Source organism: Diabrotica virgifera, chromosome 3 (genome assembly GCF_917563875.1).
Source record: "Diabrotica virgifera virgifera chromosome 3, PGI_DIABVI_V3a".
Taxonomy (NCBI): Eukaryota; Metazoa; Arthropoda; class Insecta; order Coleoptera; family Chrysomelidae; genus Diabrotica; species Diabrotica virgifera.
In genome coordinates this window covers 254,015,920-254,039,402 of record NC_065445.1, presented here as the reverse complement: position 1 = coordinate 254,039,402, position 23,483 = coordinate 254,015,920, and the positions used below count along the sequence as shown (strand labels likewise).

The 23,483-nt window shown below is 32.4% G+C and overlaps 1 protein-coding gene across 1 annotated transcript in view; it reads left to right on the top strand.

Moving 5' to 3' along the window:
- Nucleotides 1–23,483, top strand: part of LOC126882394 (fringe glycosyltransferase) — a 620,335-nt gene that overhangs the window by 137,340 nt on the left and 459,512 nt on the right. The window contains exon 3 of the mRNA XM_050647309.1: nucleotides 20,949–20,997. Within this exon, the coding sequence (XP_050503266.1) occupies nucleotides 20,949–20,997 (49 nt within the window). The remainder of the gene's footprint in view (nucleotides 1–20,948; nucleotides 20,998–23,483) is intronic.

Below are 23,483 nucleotides of genomic sequence, written 5' to 3'. Positions count from 1 at the left end.
CTATAGAAAAATGTTCTACATACAATTTAAAACAAAAAAGGTTCTACACATAATTGTTATAAAATCAACGGTTCCAGAGTTACGGAGGGTGAAAAGTGGAGGTTTTTGATACTTTTTATATTCACCGTTTTCTTCCCCCTCTCCCCCCAAACCCGACGCTCAAAATGGTGTGACTTTTTTCTGAACATTATGTGGACCATATAGACCAATTTGGTGTTGGAGGATAACTTTCACTTTGGATGTCTGGGTTTTTGGTATAGTTATATCATAAATATTGCCCAAAAAATGTAAAAAGTATCGAAAACCTCGACTTTTCACCCTCCGTAACTCTGGAACCGTTGATTTTATAACAATTATGTATAGAACATTTGTTGTTTTAAATTTCATGTAGAACATTTTGGTATATAATATTGTTTACGCTAAAGCATAGTTTTAGAAATATTGACGAAAAACTTAAAAAAACTACTAATTTACCGGCTTCTCTCCCATCTCCCTCCCAAACCGGACGCTCAAAATGGTGTAACTTTTTACTGAACAATATGTGGACCATATAGAACATTTTGGTGTTGGAGGAAAACTTTTACTTTGGATGTTTGGGTTAGGCCTTTTTTGGACCAGTTATACTATACTACCTCCGTAACCTTGGAACCATTCATTTTAGAAAGATTGTGCATAGGGCCTTTTTAATTAAAAATTTATTGTAGAACAATTTTGTATAGAGGGTTGTTCATGCTAAACCGCATAGTTTTATAAATATTGGCGAAAAACTTAAAAAACTACGAATTTACCGATTTCTCCCCCCTCTCCCCCCCAAACCCGACGCTCAAAATGGTGTGACTTTTTTCTGGACATTGTGTGGACCATATAGAACAATTTGGTGTTGAAGGATAACTTTCACTTTGGATGTCTGGGTTATGCCATCTTTTGGATCAACTATACTATACTAAATTAGTGCACAATGCAATTTGCAAATTGCAAAATAAATATTTTTCGAAGCTTTATCGATCCTATCTCCGCTTCTGCTCATGCAAATGAGCCTTAGAAGGTCTCATTTTTAAGCTTCATTAATAAGCTTCCAAACAGAGTTTGTTAAATTACGTGATCTTCATTTGTTTTAAAGTTATACCCATTTTAAGTAATAATTTTCTTAAAAAAATTGTACATTAATTTGTTTATAAGGGTTTCAAGCAAATTTAAGCTATATACATTTATACTTTAATTAACAATAATGATAGAAAAACTTAAAAGGAACATTTTGAGCTTACGAAAATGTTTGTAAGTTTATTTTTGGCCAAGATATCGATATTTTAATAGTGCGCTCTGAGGCGCAAGATCGGCTCACCGCGTAAAGGTTCACGCGCTAACTTCCCGATACAAATTATAATTTCTATGTATACAGGGTGTCCAGAAACTCTACCGACAAACGAAGACAGGAGATTCCTCAGATAAATTTAAGACATTTTAACCTAATTCTTCTAGTCCGAAAATGCTTCCTAAGGGAGCTAGAGCTCTTTAAATATGGCGTCTTGTAATTAGTTTTTCTTAAATAACTCCAGAACGCTTTCATTTAGAAACATGAGAATTAGTACGCATATTTATCTTTCAGAGATAAATCGATTACATTTATTGTGAACTTTTAGTACCGGTCATAGGCGTCCGTTTTGGGTAGGGCAACGGTTATTTTATCGGATAACTTTTATGTCTTTAACTTTTAAGCATTTTTGACACTTGATTATTCAATTATGAGGTATCCTAGTACTAAAAGGTACTAGAGTTGCACAAGTTTGACTTGAATGTTTGAACTTGACTTGAGTTTGACTTAATTTCAAGTCAAACTCAAGTCAATCCTTCCGACAAATAATTCAAGTCAAGTCAAACTGGTCAATCGTACAGGTTTGAAAATTCAAACTGTTTGTCAAACTAGTTTGAAAAAGTTTGAAAAATAATTTATTTCGTAGATACACTTTTTTGTTGAGATAGACATGTTAGTTGCCAATTAAGATAAGAAATTTAATAATACAATGAGTTCCATATAAAAGTAACTTTATATAGGAAGCGATTATAGTCAAAACAGGGTAATAAATTTCTTAAAAGTGATTGTTGTATGCTTAGAATTGCTTGCAAGTCTCCTTTTATCGATAACTTCTTTATATTTTTGTGTTATTACTAGATTAAAACAAAGAATTCTTTGAATGGTTTTTTTATCATACCAAGTGTAATTTAGTCTACTTTAACAAAAATTTATGAAGGAACAACAAAATATAATATTTTTAATAGAGTAGGTTTAACGCATTTTTTTGCAACTTTTCAATTTCGTTTTAAAGTATTAGTTCACTATGTGTCATTTTATAACACTGTTCTTTATTTTTACATATTTAGTCCTGTCGCCAGGGGGGGTACAACGGCCTTCTTAATTCAGATGGACTTACCCAAGTATTTTTTATGTATTTTGACCCGTAGAACACGAATTTTTTGGGTAACAGTTGATCCGGATGCCGATAAGATTGTTATAAACAAAGAAGTTGAGGAATTACATAACAGCGATTTCTCGCAAAACAAAACATTTTTTTGTATTTTTTGGGTCATTCTAACCAAAAAATGTTCCTACAAGTTTTTTCGTAGGATGCATAGTTTTCGAAATAAACGCGGTTGAACTTTCAAAAAATGGAAAAATTGCAATTTTTGAACCCGAATAACGTTTGAATAAAAAATAAAATAGCAATTCTGCTTACCGCCTTTAAAAGTTTAAGTCAAATTATATCTGTTTTGAATATTTGCATTGCTAAAAATTTATTTTTTGATTGTTAAAAAAAGCTATATAAAAACACATACTGTTTCCCGTGCCTAATACATGCGTTTTAATGCATGCTACTTAGAAATAGCCCCGCTTGCACTTTTACCTCCTCTAAGTACTCGTTCGATTTTAAATGAGAAATCATTGAAACATCACTCAAGCACTAGGTGTTTATAGCTTTGTTTTAACAATAAAATAATACATTTTTGACTTGAACTTCCAAATGCGGTAAGCAGAATTGCTATTTTATTTTTTAATCAAAAGTTTTTCGGGTTCAACAATTCCAATTTTTCGATTTTTTGAAAGTTCAACCGCGTTTATCTCGAAAACTATGCATCCTACGAAAAAATTTGTAGGAACATTTTTTGGTTAAAATGGTCCAAAAAATACAAAAAAATGTTTTGTTTTGCGAGAAATCGCTGTTATGTGATTCCTCAACTTCTTGGTTTATAACAATCTTATCGACATCCGGATCAACTGTTACCCAAAAAATTCGTGTTCTACAGGTCAAAATGCATAAAAAAAACTTGGGTAAGTCCATCTGAATACAGGAGGCTGTTGTACCCCCCCTGGCGACAGGACTATATTATGCACTTTGCAATTTTCATTGTTTTGAAATTACCTGCCTTACGTCAAATACATCAGTATATTTATTTTTCTTAATTATTAATACTGCTTCGACTACAGATTGTTTCTCTTAATTTGTGCAGTGGGAATACCTTCAAAATCAGACTCAATTTGTTCTGGTACTTATTCTGAGCCGAAAAATATCCAGGTTCAGATAGTATCTCACAAAGCACACACTTCAAAACGAACGTAATAAACAAGCCAAGCATATATGTCTAAATATGAACTCTTTCTGGTATCAACCGAGAAACGAAAAATACACATAAGCAGCAGAAGAAAGAAATGCAAGAAGCATAATTGACTACATAGTATATCCTCGAGACGCAGAACTAACGATACAAAATATAAAAACAGAGAACGAAGCCGAACTCGGTACCCAACACAGACTAGTAACAGCAGAGATAAACATGAAACTAATGGAAATAATAGAGAGTCCTCAATATACAAGAATAGCAATACATAAGATGAAAAATATGGAAATGAGGAAGTTATACATACCAAAGAGAGACAGATAAAATACTGGAACAGCATGAAAACAATGAGGAAATATGGAATATGGAAGCGAGATGGAAAAAATTGAGAGACACGTTATGGAACACTGCAAAACAAGTATGTGAAATAAGAAAGAATGGCAAGAATAATAAAAGAACTGGATGGTGGAATAAGGAAATAAAGCAAGCAGTAAAAAAGAAGAAAGAAATGTGGAAGCGATACATAAACAAAAATAAAGAGCAAAACAGAGACGAATACAGAAGACAGAGAAATATAGTGAAAGAACTAGTAAAAGATGCGAAGAAGAAGAGCTGGAAGGTATTCGGTGAAGAATGAACGAAGATTTTGGGAATAACAATAAACAACTTTGGAATAAAATAAGAAGCATGAAAGGAACAAAATGGAAAAAAACAAGAGGAATTAGAAATTAGCGAAATGAATTGAAAACAAACATACAAGACATACTGACCATATGGAATAAGCACTATAAAGAAAAATTCGAGGCAAGCAACCAACAAAATGAGGAGAGAGGACAGCAGGCAAGAGAAGAGGATAGGGACAATCGAGTAGACGAAATTCATATCAAAGATATTGAAGAAGGATTGGCAAGAATAAAGATTGGAAAAGCGGGAGGTGCCGATGACATAGATCCGGAGATGATGAAGTACGTGGGAGAACGTGTCAAGCTTTGGCTACTGGAAATACTGAGGGAAGCATGGAGAACAGAAAAGATACCGAAAAACTGGGAAGAAAATGTATTGATGCCAATACACAAGAAAGGAGATGAAGCGGAATGTGATAACTATAGGGCTATATGCTTATCATCAGTGGCATATAAAGTCTACACCGGGATAATAGAAAGGAAGTTCAGAAAATAACTGGAAGGAAAACTAGAAGAAGAACAAGCGGCTTTTAGTAAAGAAAGAGGAACAACAGTTACTATATACATACTGAGAAATATACTTAATTGAAAGGAAAAATGAAATAGGAGAAGACTTATATATTACGTTTACAGATATTAAAGCTGCTTTTGATTCTATAAATAGAGAAGTAATACGGTCAGTAATGGAAGATCTGCCAATCCCGTAAAAGATAGTAAGCGTGGTAAAAAGTACATATTGCAGAAACGTACTTGCTAAAGTACAAATAAACGGAAACAGATCGCCAATAATAAACCTAAGGAGAGGAATAAAATAAGAGGACAGTCTCAGCCCAGTTTTGTTTATATTAGTAATGAATAGAGTAATGAAGAGCGCTAAAAGAAGGTCAAGGCAATTACAGTCAACAATAGGGTACAGGAATTTAGTACCAGTGAGAATGGAGGGATTACTATATGCAGATGACTTAGTAATAATAGCAGACAATAAAGAGAAAATGCAAAGAATTATTCGATATCTGGGTGGAGGAAATAGAAAATTTTAAAATAAAGGTAAATGTAAAGAAAACGAAGACGAAGACCATGATAGTAACCCAAAAGAAAGAGGAAGAAATAAACCAAATGATATTTAGGTGCAAAAACGAAATAATAGAAACAGTCTCGACGTTTGAATGAATAACTTGGAGTAATAATATCTGAAGATGGAAAGATATATGTATCAAGAAATCTCATACATATATACATAAATAAAACAATATTTGGAAAGGAAGAAATAGATAAAGAAATAAAACTGAAGGTATACAACGCAATCTCTGTACCAACTTTAATAAATATATGCAAGTGAGACATGGGTAAACAATGCAAAAATAGACACTACAATAAACGCAGCGGAGATGAAGCACATTAGAAAAATAGCAGGAAAAACGAAATTGGACAGAATAAGAAAGGAAGATATTAGACAAAAACTGAAACAGGAATCGATAATAACCAAGATATAAAAAAAAGAAAATTAAAATGGTATGGACACATTAACAGAATGGACCAGGGAAGACTACCAAAGCAGGTGATGGAATCAAAAAGATATGGTAAAAGAAGGAAAGGGAGGCCAAGGAAGAGATGGATCGATCAGATTATAGAAATTGGACAGGAAAAAGGAAAAACACATCAACAAATGAAAGAGTTAGCAAAGGACCACAAGAAATGGAAGATATGGATAGAGGATGAATAAAACCTCCGACGCCCCTGAGGGCCATAAGAAGTTTCTAGAAAGAAGAAGAAGATATTTAAACCACAGACAGACAAATTAAACCCAATAAACCCGCTATTTAGGATAATTAAGAAAACTTAATGCATCTATATTGATTTATTTAAAATTTAAACCCAAATATAACATTATTTTGTAGCCTGTAAAACCAATAACCCTATGGTCAGTTTTGAATTTTAAGAAATACTTTTCTATTGTCGTGTTTTCTAGGAAACTGCAGGTTGATGCCAGATGTTTATTTCGATGAGATAAATGCCTCTGTTAATGAAAGAAAGTCATAAAAACTCAAAATGATTTTTATTTTGAATTGTCCATTGATAAACCAAATAGTATTTTTTGGCAACCATTAAGGGCATAGGCGTAACATCTCCTCTGTCAAAATATTTAATGTGTTTTAAATGTATTTATTTTTTTCGAATCCTAAGAAAACAAATAAATATTTTTGAACAATTTAAACGCAGCGTGAAAGATTACATTATTTCTGAGGGCCGAAAATCCCTGAAAACTTCTATAATGTTTATTTTAATAAGTTACAGAGTAAAAATAAAAGGGAAAATTTACTGTGATTATTAATTGAAATATTTCATTCAAAAGAAACTTAGATATTATTTATTCTAAGGGACTTTCGGCCCTCGGTAATAATGTAATCTTCCATTCTGGAAAAAATGAATATCTACATTTAAAACACATTGAAAATTTTGACAGGCGACATTTTGCACCTTTTCCCTTAACGAGAACTCGGAGTAACAAAGTGCTTTATTCCGGTTCGAAAGTCAAATTATCCGTATAGATTCATTTCTTCATTATAACAAGTTGTAAAACTCCCGTTTAGTAATTCCTGAATGTACTAATCTGGTTATTGGTTAGTTTTTTTTAGTGAAACTTTTTATTAAATATAATATATTAGATTATAAACAAGGTACATTCCAGGTCAAATAACTCAGACAAAAATTTTTGGATCTCAGATTTGTCTGAAACTTAGTGTATAGCTTCTGCTTAATTCTTCCTATTTTCTCTCAAATACCATTTTAAGCGGTTTTACAATGACTTGGTATTTATCTAAACAAATTTGTATTTTTTATCGTAAAATATCAATAGAAAAATAATTTTTTACTAGTAGGGACTCAAAAATTCATTATCATGCATTATAACAAGTTATTTTAATTAAAAACAAGATATTCTTTCTAAATTCTTTCTAAATTCATATTATTTAACACACCTCGTATAAAATTAACAAACTTGTATAACTGATGGTTGCATCTTGAGGTTTAGACCATGCACAGATTTTTATGAAGAATAAGTTTTTTTCCTAAAATTATTAATAAAAGAGTTATTACATGTCTAATAAATAAAAATTATGTTCGGAATCGGTAATTTAGGAAAATTTCAAAGAATTTTTTTTTTAAGTAGAAAGCTGTTATTGCATATTTCAATATGGTTTTTAATTACAAATAACTTTTTATAATTAATTTTTTGATATTTTGAAATATAAAGGTAGTTTGCTCTTGAGCGAAATTCATATTTTTTGACATACCTCGTATACTGTTGACAAAATTTGATATCTGATGATTGCATCTAAGGTTTTAGACTATACAGAGTACTTTATAAAGAATGACTTTTTTTCGTAAAATTGATATTAAAAAAGTTTCCCATATGGTTCCAAGTTACGCAGACACCCTGTATAATATTGACTCAGATATTATTGCATGTAACTTTTGTTGTATTTTAAAACTATATAAATTCTTCGACCCACTTAAAGTCCTGTGTTTGGGCTATGTGTGGGCAAATTTTCAGCCAAATCGAAGAACTTATATTTTGGGAAAGGTGGAACATGTAAAAAACAGTATTTTAATGTTTTCTACACTAAAATTTGATCAAAAAATTGTTTTAAATAAAAAAACTTGTTATAGTGCCTAATATTCACATTTTTGAGTCCCTTCTATTAAAACGTTGTTTTTTCCATTGATGTTACGATAAAAAAATGCAAATTTGTTTAAATAAACACCAAATCACTTTAAAATCGGTTAAAATGATAGTTTGAGAAAAAAAAAGAAGAAGAAGAAAACGGTACGACGATAAATATTAATGTTTTATTTTTACCCCCCCTACCCCCCCCCGGGCAAATTTTCAAATTTTTTCCGCCATTGGCGGAGTAGCAGAGAGAATTGGAAATAAACACGTTGCCTAATATGATATTCAAACTTCAAACTGTTTGAAGAAGTTTGATTTCAAGTCAAACCTAAAGATATCGAAATCAAGCCAAGTCAAACTTTTTTACCAAAAAAGTTTGGTTTTCAAGTCAAGTCAAGTTTGCTGAATAAAATCAAACTAGTTTGACTTGATGCATCTCTAAAAGGTACTCTTCCTTTAAGTCGGTAGAACACACGGTTTTCTAGAAAAATCAATTTCAAAATTTTTCGTTTCTTGAATTTTCAAAAAAATTAAAAGAAAACAGTTAGAAAAACGAAAATTGGTACGTTTATTTATATTCCAGAGATGAATCGATTTCATTAATTGCGAATTTGTAGTACCGGTCATATGCGTCCGTTTTGGGTAGGTCAAGAGTTATTTTATTATGAGCTATTCTAGTACTAAAAGTTACTCTTGGTATAAATTAGTAAAAAACACTGTTTTTTTGAAAACTTTTTTGCAGTTTTTTTTTTCAAATTTAAAAGACGAAAAATTTTCAAATCGATTTTTCTAGAAAACGGTGTGTCCTACGGACTTAAATCAAGAGCACCTTTTAGTACTAGAATATCTCACAATATAATAATCAAATATCAAAAATGCTTAAAAGTTAAAGATAAAAGAGTTATGCGATAAAATAACCGTTGCCCTACCCATAACGGACGCCTATGACCTGTACTAGAAATTCGCGATGAATGAAATCGATGCATCTCTGAAAGATAAATATTTGTACCAATTTTTGTTTTTCTAAATACAAGGGTTCTGGAGGTATCTAAGAAAAACTAGTTACAAGACGCCATCTTCAAAGAGCTCTAGCTCCCTTAGGTATTAGAAATAATAGATAATAAAAGGTACAAATAATACTAAACAAACTATTTATTTTATAACCGAACCGTATTATAATAATATACAAACAAAGAAATTAAGATGTGTCTTCTACAACGTATACTTAGAGACTACAGTAAAAGTAAAAATATCAAAAACAAAACTACTAAAATCGCTTTCACATCCATATGTCTTGTAACACGATACTTTCATGTAATCAATCCTATGTAAGAGTTTTCGACCTAAAAGGTTCGGGGAATTAGCCCGCCCACTTTGACTGCTATGTCCATTTTAACACTAATAAGAATACCATAATTTATAGTTGAATATATTCTAACATTAGGAAGATTTTTCGGACTAGATGAATTGGGTTTAAATGTCTTAAAATTATATGAGAAGTCTCCTGTCTTCGTTTGTCGGTAGAGTTTCTGGACACCCTGTATATACGTTATCTTCATTTTTCATTTTTGAAGATCCTAATAAAATTTTATCATATAATTCTTACAATTAAATCATCATCCTGTACCTCGTATTACCTTTCATTCTACCTACTTTGTCTTCTATTTTTTGTACTAAATGAGAAAAAAAAAATTAAATACTAATATTTCCGAAATAGAACTAAAAAGTAAGTTGATATTATTTATTAATACTATTTTTACAAACTTTTTCTTTCATGCATCTGAATCGAGATATACAGGGAATCTGAGCTTTTTGACATCTGCATAAGTTCTTAGAGCAATTTTTACAGTTACATGGTGGTACTAAGTCTGTTCATGTACGCAGTAAAACTAACACTTTTTGGGGCTTCAGAACCTAATTATCTATATGACATAGATATAATCTATAATCTATATCATATAGATCGGTGGTTCCCAACCTTTTTCCCATGATCGCCCCCTTAGACAGGTTTCACCAGTTGTGAATACTATAATCGCCCCCCTCCCCAATTAAATTGAAACAAAAAATTAATCAGTACAATATTGATTTATTTTTACATTTCGTAAAATGATACATGGTAAGTCATCATTCAATCTTCCCTTGTCTACTGCTGGACAAAGATCTCTCTCATAATTTTCCCTCTATTTCGATCTTGTGCCTCTTGCATCTTGTCCACGTGTTGGTGAACATGGTTAGTAATAATTGTTAATTTCTCCCTTGGGCCTGGTGATACTCACATAATTTCTTTATGACTGGCTCAATGTTGGTTAATAGCTATTTACCTCAAATCCCCTCCAAGGTGGAGGAAATATGTTTGAAGATCCTCAGAATAACCACATGATGATTTCTGGGGAATTTGGTCAGACCTCCTCTCTGTATATTTTCTTCAAAAGTAGATAGTTTGTCAATGAATGCTGCGACTACTCCCTTCGCTTTGGCCATATTTATGTTCTTCCTTTGTAATTCCAGATTCGTTCCATTTAATTTTTCAGAAATATCTGATAGTTAAGCGATGTCATTTCGCTTCTCTTGTAGTGCTGTACTCAGTGTGGGGTCAGTAGTTATAAGAAATTCGGTAACAGTATCCATGAGACTACAGAACCGCCGTAAGCAATTCCCTTTCGAAAGCCAGCGGACTTCCGTATGACTGGAGTAGCAATGTATTAAATATCTCATCATTTTCTTTACAGAGTGTCAGAGTGTACGAAATATTACATCATTCTTTGGTTTTGCTTTAATTTTATGTACCTCATCTATGACAAGATCAATATTTACATATGAAGCACAGACATGGACCTTCACAAAGGAAAATATGGAAAGGATGGCCAATACTCAAAGGGCAATGGAAAGAAAAATGCGGGGTATCAAGCTAAGTGACAAAAATAAAAATACATGGATCAGAAATAAAACCAAAGTGAAAGATCTAAACAAACATGCAGCTACTCTTTAGTGGAAAACGTGACAAAACAACAGACAAAAAGACGGAAGATGGAATGAAGCGATGATCCACTGGAGACCTTGAGACCGTAAAAGAGGAAAGGGCAGCCCACAGATGAGATAGTCGAATGACCCAAAAAGATATGCTGGGACCAGATGAACAGGATTATCATTGAACGAGGAAGAGTGAAAAAATAAGGGGGAGGCCTACGTTCAGCTTTGGACAAATGAAGGGCAAAGGATAGATATATGACAGAACGACCACAATTTCGGCCGTACACTTTTTGTTAGAGTCAGATCGGCAGGGTCGGTACCTACTCTCATCATTCTTATCCCACTTCTATCCCTTTCTCTTTTGTGCGGATGTTCGCCCAATACGAAAGTTCGATAAAAGGAAAATGCAGAATTAATTATAATGTATTACTTACCTATAGAAATAAATTGTATCATGATTCATGGCCCTCTGTTACTAGACGAGATGTTTGTGTTATTATTACCTACATTGGTGTACATTTAATTACATTTTATTATCCTATGGATATCCGATCGAAAGTACTGTTTTTTTCTCTATTACCCATTTCTCTTTTCCCAGATGCTAATCGCCCACATTACCGCCCCCTTTTCTCTACTGCCCCCCATATCGCCCCCTTTTCTCTACTGCCCCCATATCGCCCCCTTCGCTCTATCGCCCCCTGAAAATCTCAAACCGCCCCCAAGGGGGCGATCGCCCCCCGGTTGGGAATCACTGATATAGATATCCAGTGGATAGTGGATAGTATCCATATAAAGTGGATCTAGTTCTTTTGCAGCATCATCAAGGCACGTTAATTGTGTGTATGCCGCCACAACATAAATGCTTGTTTTATATGCAATAATGATGCTACAAAATAACTTGATCCATTTGTATATAGATATTACATATTGGCTCATTTGCATGCGTAGAAGCCGAGTTACGATCGATAAAGCGTCGAAAAATACTTGGCTGCTTGACATAGCGCGCCATTAAAATATCGATATCTTGACCAAAATAAACTTACGAACATTTCTTAAGCTCAAATTATTCCTTTTGAGTTGTTCTATCATTATTCCTAATTAAAATATAAATGTTTATAGCTCAAATTTGCTTGAAATCGTTATAAACAAATTAATGTACAATTTTTTTAAGAAAATTATAACTTCAAACGGGTATAACTTTAAAACAAATAAAGATAAAGTAATTTAACAAACTTGGTTTATAAGCCTATTAATGAAGGTTTAAAATGAGACCTTCTCAGGCTCATTTGCATGCGTAGGAACGGAGTTACAATCGATAAAGCTTTTAAAAATACTTAATTTTGCAATTTGCATTGTGCACTAATTTTACAATATCTTGAGTTATAATTGTTGGATTTAAGTTTACTAAACGTTTTTTCTTCGTTTTTGATTAACGAACAAATTTTATTTGAAACATTCTTTTTTATCTCTTTTAGTTTATGAGCCAGAGCCTTATAAAACAATTTATAAACAATTAAATTGTTTATAACAATTTTTTGACCAATCGGATCGAAATCCACCCTCGAAATTCGTAATCAGCAGCCAAAAATCCATAAGAAACCGTTGAGTTTGTCCATCAGAATTGAAAAGGACACGGTGACTCCTCTGGTGCCTAGACTATAAAGCTCCAAGGCCTATTAATTTTTTGGTAGCAGCAGCGGCAAGTGATGAAAAACACGACAGAATCTCAGACGTCTGTTTTCACTCAAGAGCCCTACTCTGGAAACCCAGTAAGGAGTAGACACTTGAAAAAATTAAAATCTACTTGTTACAGTAACATTTTATGTCGCTCGGTGCGTTTGAATTTATGAGCCAGAGAGGTTAAATTCTTGTAGGTACATTAGCTTTTTTGTTGAGTGGAATCTGTTTAATAGTTCGCAATGTTTGTACCATACGGCCACTTATATAAAAAAATGTAGCTCATTTGAAAGTTGAAAGAGGATTAATCAAAGCAGAAGTGGCAGTCAAACGAACAAGCTTTTTTTGTAACAACATTACTAAGCCTACAAAACGAGTTCCATCTGTACTCTAGTTGACAATAACAACAAAATTATTGTAAAATGACAGCGAAGTAAGAAGAGAATGACTGTATATATCAGAGTTGTTTGAAGATGACAGAAATAATATTACCGAATTCTTCCAAAATTATACTAGACATGCCATTTTTACAATCTTCTTAGCTATTTGAAGATGGCCCCATTGTACCGGGTGTCCCAATAAGAATGGCTCTCGGCCATATCTCAGGAACCGTTTATAGTATAGCTTTGAGAAAAAAATATTTATAACAAGAGTTGCCTCGGGAAAAGCCTGGAAATTATTTTCATAATTGTAGGTCCACCGCTAGAAGGCGTAATTGAATATCAAAAATTAAAAAATCAAAATTTTACAAAATTTACCTAATGAAAGGGGACTGGAAATCCAATCATCGTATTCTTATAAAAAAAGTTCTATCTAGATCTATAAAAAAGTTTATTTGAAGAAAGTGTATTTTTTTGTTCTTCTTAATGGCGGTACAGGCTCGTTTTTTTAATATTGTATTTAATTACAGAGTAATTTCCACATATTAATATATTTTTCAAATTGGGCTCTGTACCGCTATTCTTTATTATATTACGAATACGTGTGCCAAATATCTCGAAAAAATATTCAAAATTACAGCCGCAATCTTGGAACGCGTTTTCGCTACCTGTCGATCGCTACTGTTTCCTCTTAACCTAAACTAAAAACTTTATACATATCTATTAGGTCTGGATCCCGCGTATGAAAAAAAAGTTGATTAATAGCAAGCTGAAAATTTGTTATTAGCTTATGGGTGTCTAGTCGGACAAACATTAATATATGGGAACACTGGAACAGGGGAAGTTTTAACTGTGGAACAGGTCAAAAATTTGGAACGGTCAGACCACGAAAACGGCACATGTATTTTGTCCGACAGAACAGACTTAAACTCTCCGAACAGAGATTAAACTCTCATGCAAAAATCAGACTGCTATTTATCACCAAATTGGCGTTTTAATGAGTGGAACCTGTAGAATATGTCAAATGACAGGAATTATGACAGGTGATAAATACCAGTCTGATTTTTGCATGAGAGTTTAATCTCTGTTCGGAGAGTTTGTGTCTGTTCTGTCGGACAAAATAAATGTGCCATTTTCGTGTTCTGGCCGTTCCAAATTTTTAACCTGTTCCACAGTTAAAACTTCCCCTGTTCCAGTGTTCCCATATATTAATGTTTGTCCGACTAGACACCCTTAAGCTAATAACAAATTTTCAGCTTGCTATTAATCAACTTTTTTTCCATACGCGGGATCCAGACCTATATATTGTGGTACAGAATATCCACAAAAGTAATTTAGAAAAAATGTAGCCAATGATATTTTCCAGGCTTAGATAATAATATGCCTAATAATTCTACAGTGTGATTAATAACTCCGTGGTAAACATATAATTTTTTAAATGGGACATCCTGTATATTTATTATATAAAACTGTGTTATCAATTATTGGTTGATTGGTTTATGATACAAGATACTTAAACTATATGTCATATATGAAACATTTTTAAAATAAACCCATTCTTTACATCCTATTTATTATTCTAATGCCCATGCACTGATAAAAAAATAATTTTTAACACATCATCTACTGATCCAGTCAGAATCCAGGAAGACAATATCATAAATCATCACACTATATCCCAAGGACACCTAAAATTTGCTTCATAAACGTATATCAACGAAGAAGAAACGTATATCCAGCTATAACCAGAATATTATAGAACAGCGGTTCTCAAACTTTTTGAGTCATGTACCACCTACAGTTCTTTTTATTATTTTTGGTACCACATATACAGGGTGGAACAAAAATACAGGTCATAAATTAAATAACATATTCTGGAACCAAAAATAGTTCGATTGAACCTAACTTACCCTAGTACAAATATGCACACAAAAAAAAGTTACAGCCCTTTGAAGTTACAAAATGAAAATCGATTTTTTCCGATATATCGAACTATTGGAGATTTTTTAATGAAAATGGACATGTGGCATGACTATGGCAGGAACATCTTAAAAAGAAATTATAGTGAAATTTGTGCACCCCATAAAAATTTTATGGGGGTTTTGTTCCCTTAAACCCCCCCAAACTTTTATGTACGTTCCAATTAAATTATTATTGTGGTACCGTTAGTTAAACACAATGTTTTTGAAACTTTTTTGCCTCTTAGTATTTTTTAGATATACCAGTTTTAATCGAGATGCGGCTTCTTTTTTAATATGTTAACATAACAATTTTATGGAGATTTTGTGCCTTTACACCCCCCAAATGTTTGTGTACGTTTCAATTAAACTATTATTGCGGTACCATTAGTTGAAAACAGTGTCTTTAAAACTTTTTTGCCTCTTAGTATTTTTCCGATAAGGCACCTTTTATCGAGATGTGGCTTCTTTTTTAATATGGTTCAAAATATACTTATAAAATCTAGTAATTTATAAATAAATTTTCATATTATTATAGGGTCTCTATAATCGTACTTAACAGTATACAAATATGTGGTGGATTTGACAAATATTCAAAATATTTTGATAAAAACTAGTTAGAAAAATTACTAAGAGGCAAAAAAGTTTTAAAAACATTGTGTTTAACTAATGGTGCCACAATGATAATTTAATTGGAACGTACACAAAAGTTTGGCGGGTTTAAAGAAACAAAACCCCCATAAAATTTTTATGAGGTGCAGAATTTTTTTAAAGATTTTCCTGTCATAATAATGCCACATGTCCGATTTCAATAAGAAAACTCAAATAGTTTTCGATATATTGGAAAAAATCAATTTTTATTTTGTAACTTCAAAGGGCTGTAACTTTTTTTGTGTGCATATTTGTACTAGGGTAAGTTAGGTTCAATCGAACTATTTTTGGTTCCACAATATGTGATTTAATTTATGACCTGTATTTTTGTTACACCCTGTATTTTTAGATGTGTATTATCAAGAGTTACTAAGTACCATTTTAAATTTTTTTTGTGTTTTGTGTACCACCGCAAGTAATGAATTGTACCACCAGTGGTACATGTACCACAGTTTGAGAATCGCTGTATAGAATGTTAAATAATATGTAAAAATTTCAAATAAAACAGTTCTGGCCATCAAAAAGTGTTCTTAAAATTAAAGGATAAACATCACAATCATAAAGAATTAACAACAAATGTAATCTACAGTATCCCTTGTAGTGATTGTAGTAAACAATATGTAGGACAAAGTTTCTAGATCCATAAAAGATCAGATTATCTCCCACAAAGGCGACTGTAGATTACACTCTAGCATCCAGAAGGATGCACTCTTGCCACACATATGCATGATAATAATCACACAATGGACTATAGTTTCTTTGAAATCTTAGGTGTGGAAAAATTATAGTAAGAGAATCTTTCTGGAGATGGCTTTCATAGCAGAGTGTGATAACTGTATTACCAAAAAATCAGACATTAAGCATATAAGTAAACCATATTCCTATTTACTAGCCTTGGACAAAAAAGTAGATGTAACCAAAGTTAACAGGTTTGCAGTGGCGACGCGTGACTTTTTCTAAAGTGTTACCAAAACCAGATATTAAATATATACCAGATATATTATATATTATCTATATATATATAATGTATTTTATAAATATTTTTATATATACAGTGTTCCCATACATCAAAGTTTGTTCGACTAGACACTGTGAATTTTCAGCTTGCTATTAATTAACTTTTTTTTGGTACGCGCGATCCAGGTCTAGTATAAAAATAGATGAAATAAAATTTAAAAATTAAAAATTAAAGAAATTATATAAAGTATCTACAAACTAAAAACATATTTGTTGTTTTTAGGTAAAATATGTATTATAACACCTTTATACTTTATTAAAAATCCAAATTGTATAATTAGTATACTAATCAGTACATTCATTTGTCATTTTTAGCCTAAAATATTAAATAATTTTTATTTTATTGATTATACACTACAATGTACTGTATAATCAATATTATTATATGTCATATTATAATAATGTTGTTGTTAATTAATATATTTAGACAAGTAATTAAAATCGATTAATATGATTTATATAGGATAAAAAGGTATAGATATATTATCTGTATAATAAGCAAGTACAGTTACAAGTTATAAAGTAATAATTAATAATGCATATTATGCAATAATCGAATCCAAAGGGCCGGTACGGTTAACTAACCGGAGTTTAATCGAGAAAATACCGGCCCTAAGAATAACAGACTTCACAAACGGAATTATAATTATTACCTATAATTATAATAATAATTAAAATTGCGTTTATTAAGTCTGATATTCTTACGGTCGGTATTTTCTGTCCCGATAGACACCGGCCCTACCTAGCTAGCGTCACCAAATTAAAATTTGGTAACACCAATACGCGGTTTCAGAGCCATCGTCCCCGCAAAATTTTCAGAGACGATCCAGTCAAAGATCCTACTATCGTTGCCACTCACAGAAGTGGTAAACGGCGCGGCGCACGGTAAGGGCACAGTATAATAAATATGGAACCTCTTTATACTGTGGTAAGGGCGTATTATAATAACGTGCAACCGATTTTACATAAACTCGCTGATATTTTCGTGCGTCTAGTTGGTTATTTTACTGAATTAGGTAGATACTATTAACAAATATTTCTATTTTTAAAAAATATAAATGGAATTATTTCATAGTAGTCATAAAATATTTATTTACAAATTTTAACTGTTACCAATGGTAACAATGGTTACATGTACGCTTCGCCAGTGCAGGTTTGCCTAATATCTGTCTCTTAATTGATAAATAATGTTGATTGCTGATAAACTCTTTAAACTGTTAAACTTAATAGGATAATGACTAACTTGTACCAATTAGCCATTAACAAAACAAAATTGTGCAACGAATAAATGTCCAACCTTACTTTAATTCATAGGTCTGTCAAATATAAATTTTACTTAATTTAACATTACATATTTATATATTTTAATGAATAATTTTAATTTGTGGACGTCAAACATGTGTAAATTCTGTCATAGTTTTTTTTATTATTTTAATTTTTATTTGCTTCAAACAATTTCAAACAACTTGACAAACATTCTCACATATTAAGTGCATAATTCATCTGATGTAAAAATACCTATTAACCATCATTTTCCCTGATGATGCCTATGACAATAGGCGAAATATATTGGATTTAGTATAAAACGTACACTTTGTCTGTATCAGCTGTTTTCTCAATTATATATCTATCTGCATTATTACGAATATGTCAATGAGATGAACAAAGAGGAAGAGAAACATAAAACGAGAAAACAAAAGACATATTTTAATATTTCATACATGTTACGACCTAAATTCTATATATTTTTCAAATTTCCGCATCTGTTTATACATAATACTAAACCCACCTTGTATCACACTTGCAACCCTCTGACGTAATAAACGAACATTCCATAATACTATCGTTTTGTTTCTGTTTTTTTAAATTTCACTGGATGGAAGTAATGAAAAGCGGATTTTATTATTTTCCCAAATCGTTTTTCACATTTTTCGTGGCATTAAACGTATTTTACACCGGAAGTGCGATTTCGGGACTCGGCTGCAGTGGTTAGTCAGTCATCCGTTACAAAAAAAGCGAATTTCAAAGTTAGCGTAGTTGAGTAACCATTTATGATAGACCAAGAGCTTGTTCACCCTCCGAGTAACGGTATGTCTGTAAGCTTAGATATTCTAAAGGGGGATTCCAACGGAGCGTGTTGAGGCGTGCTTTTTGAAACAGAAAAATGTAATAGAAAAAGATAAAACTAAAGAAGAGGAACAACGCAACGTGAAGCGAAATTTCTCTCAAAATTTGTAATTTATGATCCTTAAGCTAATAGCTAAATACCGAACCCTCTATTTATGGCCCCAGTGGAGTGGCGCGATATTTCCCGTCATTTGTCGGTAAAATGACACAGTTCAAAGAAAATCAGAAGCTCACACAAGATCCTTCCAACTGGGTAAGGGAGGTACGGTCAGTGCCGGTAAATTTGTGGTCTAACGACGTTGTGTTTTTTAAATTGCTATCATGTGTGAATTAACCTACAAATATTTTTAATGCTAACACTGGTGGTGTACATTGATATTCTTGGGGACATGATAGGCCGACCGATTTTATCACAAAGTAAATATTTATTAATTTTACAGCAATGTGGGATGTCAAATGTGCTCTCTTTTCTTTTCACTATTATAATATATTTGCTATTTCTTTTTGTTGACGTTTAAATTGGTAAACTGGTAAAGCGCGCCTCAACACGTTCCGTTGGAATCCTTCTTTATACTGATGATTCATAGCATGCTCGTAACATGCTCTTAACATGCATAGCATGCAAGTACGGTAACCATCACCTATAGCCCTATATTTTTGAAAGTTAGAAAAAATCCGAAAAGATAACTTGGTGCTGTAAGCTTGAATTTTTTTTTTCGATTTTGTTCATTCATTGTGAAGTTTAAAAAAATTCACAGGCGTTAGCGAAAGATATACAGGGTGTCAGTAAACAAGTGAAAATTTTACGGGGTGATTCTACATAAAAAATCATGACAGTTTGCTAGATAAATGTATGTCCGCAAATGCTTCATTTCCATTGAAAGCAAATGCTTTCAATTTTGGTCTTGAACAGTTTTATTCATGAAATAATCGCAACAAATTGCACTCGATCTTTAAAATTAATATAGAATTTTTGCCCTCATGACACTTTGACATGTCATTAATTTCACGAGCCTTCGTCTCGTGAAATTAAAACTGTCAAAGTGTCACTCGGGTAAAATTCAATAATTTTAGAGCTCTTGTGCAATTACTACTGATAATTTAAAGTTAAACTGACGAATTTACTTTCTTATTGATAATTACAGCGAGATTAACTTGCCAATTTAATCGAAGAGTAAATATTTATTTGATAAAAAAATAAAACAGTCTTATTTTACGTTAGTAAAATGGAGAAATGTCAGTTTATTGGTCGAATAACTTTATTATAGAATAAACTACTATTTGTCGTAGGTGAAACCGGCCATTAGACAAGCACATTTATAAATTAATTTCAACTGTAAAGAATAAAGCTTATTTTAATTTATATCGTCAGTTTGCAAGAACCAGTTCAACACCTCGTATCTCGAAAACGAAGCATTTGCGGACATACATTTATATAGCAGTCATTATTTTTTTATGCAGAATCACCCATTAAAGATTATTGCACTTGTTTAATGACAGCCAGTGCATGGCACACTTTTCGGTTCACTGGTCAGGTACCTACTTGTGCTCATAGAATACGCGTATCAATTTTTTTAAACTTCGCAATGAATAAACAAAATCATAATAATCTCAAACTTCAGCAACAAGTTTTTATTCGAAGGATCTCTAGCCCTAGCAGGTTAAGGTAGTGAAAAATTCCCCTAGCGATATTCCAAAAATAGAAATACCATGTTGTTCTACATCAAAAAATAGTATTCGACAAAAAATAAGTTAGACTCTTAGCCCCACCCATAACTTCTCAAAAATTAAAACGTGTTTTTTAGTTTTTTGGCGGTATCTTCGGTTCTGATCATCATAGAAACTTCTTTTTTCTTTCGTTTTGTAAGATTTTTTTATTGTCCACAGCATAATATTTTTTTCCAAATTTTTTGGCGCGAAATTCAATTTTTTTTGCATTTGAAATTTTTTAATTTTGTTTAATATACCGTTGGTCGGAGGGGCACTAGCTCTCATACTATTACAAAAAAAGCAAATTTCGAAGTTAACGTAGTTGAGTGGTCATATGTGACCGTAGAGCGGCCCGTGAATCTGAGTGCAAGTAATTAAGTTTGCAAACAAAGGAAGGAAGTCTGGGGAGCTTTCATAAATTCCCAGAATTTTACTTACTGCAATAATTTCAGCAATATACAATGGTCACTAATTGTTGTTTCCTCTTTTTCAGACATGGTTTTTTACTGACACAGATGATCTGGCCTTTCAGATGAAGACAAGTAAGTATAATGTCTGTTTTAATTATATTATACTTATTACGACACCTCCCCTTTATTATAACAATCGGAATATAGATATATATGCATACAGTTGGAGCGGAGGGATGAAATGAAAGAAGGTGATTGGTGTGTTATGTGACAGAAAGATTCCAAAGAAATTAAAAGGAAAATTCGATCTAACTGTTATGAAAGACAAACACGTATAATTCAAAGACATACGAACAAACACCAACATTTATTATAACTAAAGAGCTACAGCACAAATTGACAAAAGATTAACAGAAGAAATGAACATTTCTTTTCCTAAGAGGAGTCAGACAAGGTGTTATTCTATCATAAACTCTATTTTGGCATTAATTGGTGCACTCCTAGACTTTCTCTAATATACCTACTCATTTTTAATTTATTCTTTTTTGTCACTCCACTCATCTATTTACGAATTCTCATTTCCGCCACATACATTCGTTGTTCCTCTTTCTTTTTAACTGCCCAACATTCAGTTTCGTATATATGTACATTATTTCAACAATATTTCAGATAGTTGCAAAATCCTTTTAAAAATATGAAACAATTGACGACGATATTGTGTACAGAATGTTAAATAACAAACGACGATCAGTTGTTTACCGCGAATGTAAGCTACACACATTTTGATGACACGGTGACTTCTGCCAAGTAAGCAGTAAACATATTATATCACACCTAAACTTGACATAGAAATAAAAGTAGAAATGTATACAAACATATCGATCTAATAAGTAAATGAGACGCGAATAGATTTAGAGATTCAGTTAGATTTGGGGTTGCCCTATATGTTCCGCCTAGCGTAATATTTGTTTAGTGTCGTTAACAGCTGAGTACGATCCAATGTATTAATAACTGTATTTGACGCCGAATAAAGTACTGATGGTTCAGTATGTGTATTCCTGCTAACCACCCCCACATAAGGGTAAATCCCTCATCCAACATATGGCGATCCTGCCAGGATATATCACAGCCGGTCTTATGGCTGTTTTATAGAGTTTTCCCTTCAGCTTCATTTGAATTTTTGGAACTGGTCTAAAGCCCATTCTGTATTCGCGCCTGAGAGCTGCTGTTAATAAAGTCGCGATAGCGAATAAGGTAGCCAACATGATATCCAACGATCGATAACGGTCATGGAACTAGAAGAAGAAGAAGAAGTTTTAAACTTTTTTTCCTCAAGAGCTTGTCGCCACTATTCCAGTTTTTGTTCTATGTCGCTTTCTACTATTTCCTACTACATAACACTTTATCATCAGCATACATTAAGCAGCAGGGAATGTTACCCTGTAGCTTCGCTGTTATCTGATCCAAGACTAATAAGAATAAATAAGGACTAGCACCAAGCCTGGGTGCAATCCTACTTTCATATGAAATGTATCAGTCTCTCCCACACCTGTCCTAACACTAGTTGTTGTTGAAATTTACTTAATACTCAACTATAATATATTTTTGTTAAGTGTTAGAATAAACACGTGGAGTCTTTCTTTATGGGTGAGCCACTTCTTAGAACCATTAGGCCGATCCCCTACTACGTAAAATTGCATAAAAGTATCATGTTACAAGGGACGTGAATGCGAGGAATGTGTTTTAGTTCGGTTTGGTATTTAGTCTGTAAGAATATTTTGTAGAAGAAACACATATCTTAATTTCTTTGTATATTATTGTATTTATAATACGATTCGGTTAAAATAAATAGTTTGTTTACTTTTATGTGTACATACCTTTTATTATCTTCTATTTCGAATAGTTGTTAATCACTCATACAATTTATATCTCTAATAATCTTTACATATTCACCGGGAACTCCTTTCTTATTGAGTGCCCACTACAGAATCTCTCGAGGAACTCTATAATATGCTTTCTCAAAGAAAAAAAGAACAACAAATGCATGTGTTGGAAATGAGAATACTTAGGTGGAAGAACGGTGTGACAAGATGCTGTTTTAAAAATCCAACCTGAACACTATAGCTTCTCCCTCTTCTTTTTTATAAACTGAAATTTTTACGTCTTCTTGTTATCTATATATTATATTTATTTAAACTCGATATAAAAAACGCCCATAGTCTCAAGCTAACTAAATTAAAATAGGATCTTACACCTGCGTCTTCGTCTTCCAACTTTATATCCACTTAATTAAGCGACCAAGTCAAGCAGTTCTCTTGCAGTTTACAAAAAGAAATTTATTGTAAGCGGCAAAATTCTCAAGACTGCGAAAGCACAATGTACAGAAAGAAGATCTCTAATCGCTCCATTTCCTGTACTTGTTTCCCTTGGCGGAACGAAAACGAATACTCACTCCCTAGTACGGTCAAAATGCGTCTATTATCTAATGCTGTAAAAAGGAGACGAGATGCTCTAAGACTCGTTATGGTACTGAAAATTGTTTTGTTCAAAAGCTGTTTGAGAATATACCAATATATAGTAAAGACAATGTAAAAAACTACAACAAAAAGAAAATATGG